The 14,539-nt window shown below is 29.7% G+C and overlaps 1 protein-coding gene across 1 annotated transcript; it reads left to right on the top strand.

Annotated features, from left to right (window-relative positions):
• The first annotated feature begins 2,265 nt into the window (after positions 1-2,265).
• Positions 2,266-4,561, top strand: LOC132737741 (uncharacterized). Its single transcript, XM_060725075.1, has 4 exons — positions 2,266-2,393; positions 3,342-3,406; positions 3,727-3,829; positions 4,188-4,561. Coding segments are annotated over exons 1-4 (357 nt in total). The 5' UTR covers positions 2,266-2,391; the 3' UTR covers positions 4,375-4,561.
• Positions 4,562-14,539: the final 9,978 nt, after the last annotated feature.

Genomic DNA, 14,539 nt, shown 5'->3' with positions numbered 1-14,539 from the left:
TCTTACGAGTTTTAAATTCATTTCTCACATACGTTACATAGCTTTGATTCTATACAATTTATGACAATTACCAAATTTCAAGCAAATTAGATTAAAGTACATAGCTGTACCTTTAAATAATTCTGGAAGGGACAATATTGATGATAATAAAAAAGGGAAAGAAAAAAATGACTAAAGTGAAACTGGTGCATGTTGGGTTTGAGAGAATGTGCATGAGCTTAATAATGAAATCTGACTGTCATGTTTTCTGGCACCGTCTTAAACAGGATTCAAGATTTTTTTTTTATATTAAGTGACTTGATTCCTTTGGCATATCCTTTGATGTGATCATACGGAGGTCAAGAACCCTCACTGTTGAGGGTATGGTACAAGAATGAATGAACAATTTTATGTAAGAAGTGTAACTACTTGAGCTAGTCTTAATTAATTAACTCGTTTACCTGCTGAATGTGTTTTTGTCGCCTTGGTACTGGAGCAGTTTATTTTAGGTAAGGAGTTTCATTATCAAAATATGAGCTGCCAACGACATATGAGACGAATGTGCAGGCTGATCTGGCTCTATATTAGTATCAAAGGCTAATGGTGCTTGAAGGTTAAGGTTTATATCTTAAATAGAGAAGTATAGAATCCCTACAGAGAGCCCAAAACGGCATAATAGAAAATGCGCACGCCCCTTAGCACCGGTTTAAGCAGTATTCAACATTTAAAATGAAATGGAAAAGATTTGAATGTTTTAATTTCCTCAGACCTACACATTACCTCCGTAATATAATAAAAATTCACCTATTATGTAATTATAATCACATAATTATTTCATAAAGACACCAGCCATGTTATTTCCTTCTTGCTGATGTATGATAACTGTTGAGCGATATGAAGAAGGGTTCATCTAAAGTTGAATTTTTCATTTCAATAAAACTAATAAATACGGATTGTCTTTTGTTAAACCATGCATACAATAACTGTAAGAAACTTGCCATCCATTGTCTTATCTTGAAACCCATATAGAAAGGGACTACGTTTTTTCATACAATGTTTCTACAAAACAATTCGTAAAGCTTACAATATCGACACAGCATATAAACTAAGGGCATAACCTAAAATATGAATGTTGACATTACAACAGTAATAAATATGTCGGAAATACTTTAGATACAGAAATATAAAATACATTCCATAGTGATCTTTTATCCGACATATTAAATTAAAAGATTGATTAATTTATCAAGCTGTTTTTTTTTTTTAATTTGAAAGTCAGCCAACAGAAGTGAGCCTTGCCAGACTGCACGGATGTGCAGGATAGCCTGGCCAAAGGTTATCGCTTCCGGTTCCACTAATATAAGGTTACGGTTAATGCTCTATATTTGCGATGAGTGATGACGTGATTAAAGATATGTTATAAAGTACTATCATAGATTCAACCACTCAAGTAAACTATAAATACTTGTTTAATCACACTTTATTGTTTTGATAGTATTAGGTCATGAATTAGAATCATATCATTTAATCAAAGTTATATCTATTTGTTTTACACAGATGATACCAGTATCAAAATGTTGATATTCTCATTTATGTTTTCTTACTGATTAAATGTTTTGACTAATGTAGCTGCAAAGAATTAGAATGATGGACCTCCCGCATATTGATTAATTTGATTAACGTAACCCTATAGTTCGATAAAGACATTGAGATTTTCTTTTTCATACGGGACAACTGACCCACTTGCTCATTGATACAAACCTGATGCCCGTTCGTTAATTCATAATAATGATAACAATAATAATTAAATAGTTATAATAACAATAATAACAATAATAATAATAGTTATTATTATTAAGGTAATATTTAAAGAATAATGACAATATTACAAAACATGAAAAACAAACCAAACAAGAAAGGGCGGCATTCATTGAACGCATCCCCCAACACAGGATTACCAGCAAGGAGCCCAGTTCATATTCCCAATCATTTTTTATTTTATAATGGTGTTTAAAAAATAATGACAGTAAGTACAAAGTTCATATAGATAATTCATCATAGATATTATTTTGATGCAATTAGTATAGTCGAGTTATTTTTCAAATTTTTGATCACCTTACATATATAATAAAACGTAGTAAGAACGAAATGTAATTTTTTTTAAATGATTAGTTATCATTGTTAATGGTATGTTAAATTGCAAGTTATCTTGTATATAATTAGATATTTTTGTGTTATAAATAAAGATGATATAAACAATTATCTACATTTTGATCATCGTATAACTTCGTATTAGCATTTTATATTTTGCTTTAAGTGAATCGACGAAACAAAAGTTTATTTTATTTTGAACAAACATGTGATGTATCATCTCACCGAATACATTAAATAGTTTGGATAATATAGTATTGTATGTGAGTATATACAATTCAAATTTAACTTATTTTTTTTATTATATTTCTAACGTTTTTTTTATATTTTGTTCTGTTGATTAATAGTTAGAAGGACTGGTAAGCAGTTAACAGATTACAGGCTTTTTTTGCGTGTGTATAAAAATTATGAAGGTCCTAGTATGGAGCTTTGTGACACGCCTGGCTTGACTACGAACATTTCAAATTGTAATCTTTCATTTTTTCCCCATTTTTCTCCTTTTTGACAAATACGACTCAAATAATTATTTTTTTCAGAGAAATTGTAAAGTTTTTAATTTTAACCAAATCAAACGCATTTATTAGATCGATGAATACAACTCCCTCTAATTTTCCACAATCAACATTATTTATCTACATATCGAAATCTGGAAAAAGGGTGATTCCACGGAAGCTTTTAAAACAACAAAAATAACATGAAAATTTGAGATTTAGTTTGATTAAGTCTGTCAATGAGAGATGATTAAAAGTGCAACATGCCTCATGTCCGCTAGCACCGACTTGAGCGGTTATTTTCAAACCTTATTGTGCTGCAATCAATGATCTTAAAGGACAAGAAAATATAACAACACTGAAGTAAAGAACAGGACAACGTTTTATAGCTGCCACACAGCACTTGACATCTTGTTGTTAAGTCAAGTCTTGTTTAATATACATGCAATGTGAATGTCTCATTTTCTTTTTCATCCTTTTTAATATTTTCAAACACTTTAAATTAATATCAAAATATTCAGAACAACGTTCAAGTAACATTTGTTTTGCCCGAAATAAGTGTTGAGGATTTTAAAAGTTGCGTATTAATTAGTTTAATTATGACATGCATACTCACATTTATATGCTTTTGGTAGTATTTCAAAGAATGATATTTCATTTTTGAAAATCATTCTTATATTGTTTTGTTGGAAGAAGGAAGATTTGATTGTGTATTTGTAGGACAATGGAACCGGTCACACGGAGATGGTTCCCGTTATTCTTCTTAGGCATATTGGTTCTCCAAAGTAAGTACTGTACAAAAAGAGTTTTGGATGTTAAAAATATACATACAAAGTATTTCTTTGACTATGAATGACTATTTTTTACTTTGCAGCATGTTATTCGTACTTGCTGCATATATTCACAGGTTTTTTAGGTTGTTCCTTTTAATGCTTCACGGTAAAGTGCGGTTTGAATCTATTCCACCTTTCAATAATTATAAGGTATGAAATCAACAAGGTTATCAAAATTTTGGATATCTTGTTGAATTCTATATAAAATTCTTCAAAGAAATATTCATTTAAATACAGCATGGTAATTTTTCAATGAATTATTGTTTATCTAGGTGGTTTCATGGATTGTTGGGATGCTGGAAGAGGTCGTACACGTTCTTCGAATTCTAAAAGAACTCATGTTAGAAAAAGTAGGGTTACCTCAACTTCCGAATCGTGAGTATTTCAACTGAACAAAATTCAACTGATTTATTGTCACCTTAAATTTGAAAGTGATTCCATGATACTTGTAAACAAAAGCAACTGGAACATATTTAAAAAAAATACTTCTATTTTCCACAATGTGTGAATTTGCAAACCAAATAATATTTTAATTAAACTAATAATTCATTTTTATTTTTCCATGTGTATATTGTCGGAGTTTACATTCACTAACATATTTTTCATCTGTGTCAATCGCACTCTTGTAGCCTTCTTTACGATATTTGGTTTCTTTTGGTACACATTGGTACACTCGTAACATGAAGTTTCTTCTTGCAGTTTGACAGTAACCATTGTTATTAATATTTTTCAGATCTAATTCTCGTGAAAATAACAAGCTGATTGGTATAATTATAGGTTCTGCGATAGGTGGTTTAATTGCTCTAACTATAACAGTATTCTTAGCTTACTACTTCTGCTCTTCTAAAAGATCTAGTCGGCAAGTTACAGCAGTATCCAATGAAGTTCAGATGGACCAACAAAGCCATGACAGTTTCTGAAATATATCATTGCTTGATATTTATTTTTAATTGGATTTTTTTCGTTACATTTAAAATATTAAAACTATCAAAAAGTGAACAACAACATTATATTAAAGTGTTGTACAGTGTTATGTCATTATAAATAATACATATCATGCTGTTTTAATCAAAGTGTGGACTATTGCTAAATCAATCAATTTTGACGCATCTTTTTATGACAAAAGCGATTGACAAGCTATACTGTAAACTTTCAACGTTGTGTATACATGTATAATAACTGAACAATGATGGGATGTAAATAAAGATTACTACTATAAACTACAAACAAATATAAAGATTACTGCATATTTGAAGGGTTGTTTGTGTCTTATATATACAAGTATATTTAAGATGTTCAATGAATCATCTTGCAATCTTACAAAAAGTGTTCAACCTAACTTGAATTCATGCTACCAGTCTTAACAAAAATAAATGAAAGATTGTGTTTCTATCATCTTTAGCATGAGCTAAACTCCAATCTTGGTACATACATTTTTAATATTGATGTACATGGTTATGATGTTAAAGAAAATAATAGTTTTAAGTAAAATGATGTTGTTCCTTATATGTCATCTTGTGATTGAGGGATTGCCTTTAATGGTTGAGGCATTAGAATTGGAGCCACCGTTTATGGGTTCGAATAACTAGAGTCTATGCATCTCTCAGCTCCAGCGGGTGTTTTTGACCTCTGGTGTTGCTTTTAACACCCGAGGTTAACCAAAACCATCTTTCCTGTTTCGACGCCATATGACTTGTACTGTGTTGGTGCGCCGTAAAGTCAAATAAACAAACAAACAAGATATATTACCATGGCACGTAGATAATTATTACTTCCTTTACTTCAAATATGTTTAACAATTAAAATAATACCAGTCAGTCTGATTTTTGTTACCCTGGGGAAAGTTTTAATATTTAATTAATTAAGCATATTTGTTTTACTTAAAGTAGGCTATGGAAATTTATTACCCTTCCATTTTGTTCAACCTTTTTGATTGGATATTGATCCGTCGAAATAAATTGATATTACCGAGCCAGACGGGTAATATACACACTAAATATACCCGTTTGGTACCCCACGTTGTAAACAACATGCGTTGTGGCGATGCGCGTACGGTTCAATTTTACGCGGTGTAAATTCCGATATACAAGCACTTTTTAAATGTCAAATGAAAAAAAAGTAATGATGAATATTCTCATCAGTATTGGAAACAAAAAAAGCCTCGTCAATGCTTGATATTAATTACAAAAAAGTGTCTTCGACAGACTACCCCTTTTCTCTTGTTTACATTCGTTAGGTACGAAAGCAAATACGTCATGTATTTATGTGACGTCATGTTGTGGTGAAGGGGTACCCTAAAGGGAATCTTATTTCGACGTTACAATTAAAACAGCAATGATTTATTTTAAAATCTTACTCGGCATGGGAAGGGAAATAAAATTGTTATTTTGGTTTTGGAATGATATATGTGGATATACTACCTGGCAAGATTTTATATCACCCTCGCCTAACGGCTCGGGCGATATAAAATCTTGCTAGGTAATATATCAACATATATCACTCAAAAACCAAAATAACATATAATATTATGTTGTTAATAAGACACGAATTGGTGATATTTTCTGCAGTCTAATTTATTAAGTTCAAATCTTTGACGATCATAACAAAGTATATAATGCCAGATATTAAATAATAAAGTAATTTGCTTGCCATCGTCATTTGTCATTTTTGATTCGATTTGATAACTATGTAAAATCTTAATTTATTCGACATAATGATAATTCCAATGTTATGGCCTTTGCTATTAATTTCGGGCTATTGTGGCACTGAGTTGAGCACTTCCAAGCATTTAACGCTGTGATACTCTAAAAAATAACGTCACGTCACTTTTGGCTTTTCATTTATAACCACGAAATGTTTTTTAATATTGTATGTATCAAATCATTTAATCAAAGTCTATCTGTATTGTTTAGATAAATTACATCCATTAAATTTCAAGATATTCCGTCATCGCAAAAGTCATCAAATATCAAAGAAATTCCCGTGTAACTCACCCCCTCGGTACATACACATCGTTGAGAGGCTAAGGACATTTGCAATTGATTAAAAATACAATTCAACCAGTTGTTGGGCAACGAACGTTTAAGGATACAAAGATACAAATGCTCCTTGTACGTAGTGACGGCCGGAACGACAGGCCCATTGCTTTGCACCAACATCCCTTATCAAGTCTACCTCCTTCATTATTGTCACATGTTACTGATTATTAAGGAGCTCATTTACCGCAGCACAGTGACCTACTTTCGGCTGAAAATCTAATTATCTTTCTAATACTCTGTTTAAAAAAAGATAGGTAAATTATCATTGTTTTGTGCTTTAAAATTAAACTTTTACGGGCAGGACTGGTGACATGTCCGGGCCCGTACTCGATAGCAAACATTACTTTTTTGACGGGCGGATATGCCTTCATTAAACAAAGACTACAGATTTAATTGAAAATAATATGTACAATCTATTTTCTCTGTAATCTAGTCAGTTGACATCGAGAGCTAATTGTGTATATAACATCTGATCGCTGATTTATACACGGCTCTGACTCCAGGATTCTATTTGCCGTGAAGACAGTCACATGTCACAGAATATCTATTCCAACACTATCATTCTTAAACAAATCATCAGACAAGCTTTATTCAGTAGCTTTCAGAAAGAAGCAAGTTTTCTACAAACAATTATTCAATATATATCTAGATCGCATTGATGATCAGATATACGTTTTTGCATGTATCATTATTACTTATTCATACAAAACGTCACTATTCTTTCGATTTAATACTGGTGTACAGTGTTGCAGAACATAAATAATTTATCAATTGTTATGGACAATAAGGACATTTCTCGAGATTTTTGGTGACATGCTGGAATAGTGAATAAACCTCACATTATGACATACAAACAAAGAACATACATGCAGACGCTTAATCAGGTAAGTTGAATTAGATTTTTTGGTGTCTTTAGCATAAATTTTTTAGTATATTAATTAATATGATTGGTATTATTGAAAAGAACTTATTCGTAATAGCTCTTACAAAGATGAATCAATAAAATGATAAGAAAGAAATGTTTGAATTGCTAATATGAATATGATAATAAAACCGATTCACTTTAAATTTAAATATCGAAATTGAATCGCAGTCGAATTATTTCAACACATTTTTATTTAATCAAAACGTATTCTTTATTAAATAATTTCATAGCAATGTCCTGTAATAGCTGTGCCAATTTCAAATACTAATACGACAGACCTATAAACAAGACGGAAACTTCTAATTTACGACTTTTAGAGATGTTGTTAATAAGGTAATCAAATCTCCAAATTAAATTATCGAGATTGACCAAGATGTTTACTATTATTACAGAATGTACGCATGAGAGACATGGTCAATCAGTCATGTTGATAAGATGTTTATCTTTAATTAAGTTATAAAGCTATAGTTTGTTTGCATTGGCGTATATATTACTGTTACACAGAGGAAAGAACTGTTTAACGCGTCAACTAAATTATGCTTGTATCTGGTGTTCTTGAGATAACATGTACATTATCAGGTTAATCGGAAAACAAAATATTATGTTTAATCTTAAGTAAACTACATTGTACCAAAAAAAATTTTGATATAGTCTGTGTATCTTAACCAAATATACTTATAAAAATAATGCCGTTTTATTATCAACTTAACAAACTGCTCATAATATAGCAAATATATAGCCAACGTGATTTGTGAATTGATTTCCAGCAATGTGCGCGTCATTTAATTGTCACTACAAAAGTCTTTGGTAATTTAGAAATTCTGTAACAATTGTTTTATGGCTTATTTATCAACATGCTGTTCATATTTAGAATAAACATGTTCATTTAAGCTCGATTTTGAAACAAGTTCTTACTACTTATTTTATCGCTTTTGAGTCTTCCTTTAACAACTTATAATACTGTTGTTATGTTAGGAAATATGGTCATAACCTGACAAAAGCTGGGAACCACAATTTTTTAGGTTAAGAGGCAGACCCGTTATACTAGGATATTATAGTTAAACATGTAAAAAAACATTAAATCGTATAATGATTCACCCTAAACCTGCTTTCAACATCCAAATTAAAATAAAATAGCTACCAACTAAATAGGTTGTTTTCTCTATATTGATTGCAAACGCGAGTTACATTTAGTTTCTGCAGTATAAGGGTTCAAAATGATGAGATAAATTCATGTTGTTTTTTTTTACTGGCATTGACATGTGTTTTATTTGTATTGTTGACATTTCTTTTGAAAAAAAAGAGAGAATCAGTCGCTATATCAAGGTTTTACCTTTAAAAGATAATAAAACAGTGATTTAAATCAAGTAAATGATTATTGATTAAAAAGTTGTGACGGATCACAAATAGATAAGAAAGCGTTCGTAAAAGTGAAAAAAAAGTTCAATTAAAGTTGTACATGTAATACGAACGCTTACGGGATTAAGTTTGAATGAGTACTTAATGAAGCGTAAGTAATTCTATAAGTTTAACGGATAAAAACTGATTGAAATGAAACATATCCTGTTAGTAATCATGATTGACATATCAAATGAAAGGGTAAAAGTCTATACGTATTAAAGAGACTAATGTCACCTCGGTCATTTTTTTACATATACACCTACACTTAACTACATGTTACTGCATCAAAGTAAAACGGTTTAAAAGTGGTTATGATTTAATTTCGATGGTTTAATCATTAATTTATCTAAATGTTGCCAATTTGGAGAGCATTTGTAAAGGATAATAAATCATCTCATTTTTGTATGCTACAGGTATGCCACCTTTTATCATGATATAGTTTTTTGTTTCAAAATAGCGAGTTAGTAAATAAATGTATCAATATATTATTATAATATGCTAATACTGCACGTTTGTAACGTTACTTTTCATTGGATAATCGTGACTTTAGATTTATAGATTTAAGAAATCTCCACTTTATCTCTAAAAGAATGATGTTTGATGTATTTTAAATTCGTTATAAATAAATTCTGACAGGTTATATGACCGTATATAAACGTTTTTTTCCAAAATTACCCTCGACAGGCAGCTCTTGTTGTATTTCCTAACACCCCTTGTATAGAACCATATATAGCCTATCAAAAAATCTTGATAACTTATAACATATAAATTATAATTCGTCATATATTTGATAAAATGTAGTTTTGTTTTGCCATCAAGGCCAACAATGCTCTAACATAATTTTTTTTACTTTGTTAACAGCAATGATAATATTGGCAATGCTTGGGACCGTTGTAAGAAAGAAGTATGCATATTTAAGATCACTGAGGAGATATTCACTAGATCAAGTAAGATTGGTGGTTGTGTGCTTGTATTTGAATGTAACAAATATTTTACTAACCTCCTTTACTTAACATATGATTGAACATTACTTTACAACAAATTTAACAACGTTGTTTCAGCTGCATGACGACATTCTTAAAAAAATTAATGATAATGATAAATGATAAAATTTTACAGTAACAAACAATATTTTACCGGTATTTTCTGACTAAGTCTCGAGACATTGTCTTAAATATTATCAACAATATTATTTCCGTTATGATATAATATTTCATTTTGATATAATGCTCTTTTCCTGCATGTATGCACTTTCATCCTGCCTATATATGACGCACGTTGGTCGTAAGCGGTAAGAAGTTTATTTAGAGTTTATTATTTTCGATGGCATTGGCCTCTGAAAAATATAGAAGTATCAAAGCTAAAACAGTATTAACGTAATCGTATAAAATACCGTCGACTTTAAACAAAATAACAAAAGATCCACGTTTAGTATCAAATAATATTTATATAACAAACACATCATTTTCATAAACATATTTTCAATAAGACGTAATCCAATGATATACATTGCACTTAAGGTTGACGCGTGCAGATTTTGATAAAAAAACATTAACATTTTTTATAAATTCAACCCCTTTTCTGGCACTTAACCAAGACCTAGAGGGTAAAGTATATATATTCTGTTGAAATCAATTACAATTATATTGATACTATTCATTTGGACAAAGTGAATCACCTATACTTGCTTTACAAAAGAGTTCATTGCGTATGTTGTGTTATGTATTTTTCTTTCCTTTATGAACCTGGTGGAATCATGTTGCCTTTATCATATTTGTATTTAAAGATAGAAAATACAAGTAATTATGGCATCAATTTTATTGCAATAAAAATGAAGGAGTCACTTATTAAAGAGAATAAAGTTCACAAACAGTCTTGTAATTGATACAACCATGTAATTAATTACATAAATGTATAACTTAATAATAAAGTTTTGCCGTTTATAATCCTTTTAACCTTGTGATTATTTTGCTGTGTTTTGTTTATATCATTAATTCGCCTGTAAACGTAATTTTTATTATCTGTAACGCAGACAACACAAGATGGTTATTCTGTTTTCATTTTACAATTACAATTAGAATTGTGTTTCTTCCTCTAATTTAACGAACGCCGACAAAACATTTATATATGGACTTGTCCCTATTGAAAATATGCTTCTAAAAATTGCAGCAAATCAAGCACAGGGGACATTGTTTGGCTTTTTTATAATGATACGTTCTTAGAACTACATGCATTAATAATGGAACGAATTTTCAGACTAACACGGATATAAAAGGAACATCCATACAAAAATAAACATTTTAATTTCATTTTTGTTCTCGATATTGCAATTTGATATGTCGTTCCGTCGCAGTTAAAATTAAAATTGCCGATAAAGTAACACAACATAATACAATTTTGATCTTTTTTAAAAAATAACATCAATTATATTTTATTTTTGATTTGATAACACTATTTATCTAATACCTGATTAGATCTACTAGTATATTTTGAAAGAAAAAAAAAACAAAAAAACTTTTTCCTTTCAGACCTCTGACAATGAAGAGGAGGCGAACATTTGGTTGTAAGTGATAAACTCTTTTATATTTTCACTGTTATCTGATATTATTTATTTCATATTAAATATTGCTTGTAGATCAGAATATATGTATACTATACAAACATTCGCTGATATAGAATTGCTTGTTCATAGCAACAGCAGTAACTGTAAGTTTATTGTACGACAATGTGTCATCAAATGACCAAAGGAGGAATCCTTTACAAACACAATAAGTCTAACTAATGCCATGCTTTAAACTTGATAGGTTTCTTTATGATCATTAATCTCCCACATTATTTCAAGATAAAATGTTGTTTCGTGACTCAGTGTAAAATGATGTAACACTCTTTAGAATTATTAAAATCACAAATACGTGACAGATACCCTTTTTTATTTATCCAATTTAGGTCAATGAGACACTTATATGCAGTTAGATATAAAACATATCACATTTTTTGAAAGTTTGTTTTTGCTTCGCGCTCTTGTAAATATCTAAAATTCCCATCTCTTGGTGGCATATATGGCATATTCACTAAAATACCTAACAATTGTCCTGTATATGGTATGTAAAGTACATTAAGTTATAAAATATACCGGGTATACAGTGTCAATCAGTAAAAGAACTTATTAAAAAAAATAACAAAAACACATTCATAATAGTAGAGACCATGTCAAAGTAAAGTTCAGCTACACGTTCAGCCACACACTGCTTAAATATTATGTATTCAATCCCCTTACCAGAATGTTTTCATTCGGAAACAATACTGCAAAATTCTTGCAAACCAAGATCAACCGGCGAATATATGGTGTATGATAATCATGATAATGATTTACAATTCTGCATTGTTCGCTATTAAGTCAGTATACTCGTATATATTGAAATTTACTCTTAAAAGGATGAATGGTTATGTCCAGATTGGAAGATGGACAAGTCCAAGATTTTTAGCGTGGTTGTGATTTAAAAGTTTTTGTGATGTCAGACTATTCAGACTATTCTAAATAACTTGTTTAATGATTTAATGGTGTTAATAAACCGTTTAAGGTCTAGTTTAAAAAAATGAATCTTAACATTGAAGGTGTATTGATATCGTTTTTAAAAACTTGATAATTATTTACTTATTATTTATACATAGTATTCATTCATTCATCCGAAAATCCACACATCTCTCAACAAAAACAGAGACGTGTGTCAAACACAGAAGAATGAAGATAAAAGTGTTGAAATTATATTACTTATCAATAAATTAATACTACATTACTGCAATGATATTAAGAAAGAAAAAGAATGTTGATGTGCAACCGTAACCTTTGCAACCATCAACCTTTACACAATATGTTTAAGTATGATTTATATAACAAGTTTCATGTCAAATTAAGAATGCAGAAAGTGACTAGAATTTTTTTTCAAAGCAAGCACCAAAACTAAATTTTCACATCTCAATTCTTCAAATATTGATATATTACATACCTATATTTATACTATTTAATTATTTTAAATGACGGACAAAACGTTTTTGGGAAATCCAAAACTTATATTTAAGTAAAACATGTTATGATTTTAGAAGTTTTAAGATATTACGGATTTAACTACATGTATATTCAATTTGATAATAGTACCTGTACTTTTTAATTCGTGTACATTATTACACAACTAACTTTATTGTCTGATGTCAGTGTCTAAAGACACGTTATGCCTCAGAAACAAATTAATGTTTACCTGCTTAAGAAAGGGCAAACATGAGTTTATTAAGTTTAAATAACGGTTTAAGAATGTTAGATGTTCTTAACCTGATGACAAGAGCCATCAATGTGAAAGTATTTATTATGCAGCAAAATGTATAAAGTAGTTTTTTGACTTCCAAACAAAAATAAAATCACTCTATTTGTACTAATAACCAAAAAAAGAAACTGAGACAAAGTATGGTTCATGTAATTGACCATCAGTATCTTTGTGGAAACTTTTAAAATACAACAAAGTAAAAAAAAAGTGTTTGGTAAAAAACCCCAACATTTCAGAGGCATAATGGGCCTTTAAATTCAATATACCAAAATTAGTCATGAAATGATTTAAAATATAACAAAGTGCTTACAAGTCATTTTATTCAATGTATAAAGTATATGTATAAAACTGCTTGACATAATTAATTGCACAGACTTACTATTAAAACTTCTCGCAGGCTATGAAGTTATATTGTTTGATGTCTGAGCCAAAATTATACAGTCAACGTACACTATTAAAGTATTTTTTTAGCTGCACTGTTGATTCAACCTTAGTTTTGATTGAAAGTACATAAATAATGTGAATAAATTTCGTTTGAATTATTCCAAGCATTGCGGGATATTTTTCTTTTCTTTAAATAAGGAGAATAATATATAGCGGAACTTATGTTTAGTGATATTTCAATATAGCCTGAGATTTGTTATTAATATACAGTATATCAGCAATACTGATACATATTGTTCTATAGTAATTATCAGTTTCATAAACGACTTCAAGAGAAATTAACGGGTCTTTGACGTCAAAACTTGTACGAAATTAGCGAAGAAATGTAACATAGGCAAGGTGACAAAAATAAGATATTTTTGTACTATATTATAAACGATTTTCTGAAGATATTTTAGCTTTACTAAAGAAAGTGTAATATTTTTTCACTGGAATGAAAGATATAATCATGCCGACTATATCCTTTATACATATGTGCAAGAAACATTTTGGAAGATTGTAAGTATTTGTTTTATAAATGATTATACTTAATTATATGCCTTTAGTAACGTATTTTATTTTCTGTTCAAGTTTTATACTTGTCCATATGTTTTTGCAAAACAACAGTTGCCTATATAGATCTAACTGTGCATAGTTTCTTTCTGATGAAGGCTTAACTTAGATTGCATGAATCAAAACAAAAGAACATAATTTTGTAAGATATTGTAGATCTAGAATAATTTTATAACAGCCAATAGCATTTTACCTCAATACCTGATCAAAGGAAGCGTTTTATTACCATTTTCTATTTTTTTGATATACTTCTTTTATTGTTTAGCGCACAACAGTAAAAAAATGTTGACATGCATTATTGTGCAGACAATATGACTTTTTCATACACCATCTGTTTGAATTTTATTTTCTGTAAATTAGAAAAAAAAGATAACGAGTTTCGTAAACAAATGCGTTTTTAGCTCGA

Source organism: Ruditapes philippinarum, unplaced genomic scaffold (genome assembly GCF_026571515.1).
Source record: "Ruditapes philippinarum isolate M1 unplaced genomic scaffold, ASM2657151v2 ctg1792_1_1_1_1, whole genome shotgun sequence".
Lineage (NCBI taxonomy): Eukaryota > Metazoa > Mollusca > Bivalvia > Venerida > Veneridae > Ruditapes > Ruditapes philippinarum.
Note: the sequence above shows the minus strand (reverse complement) of the source record. Positions and strands in the feature narration are given on the sequence as shown.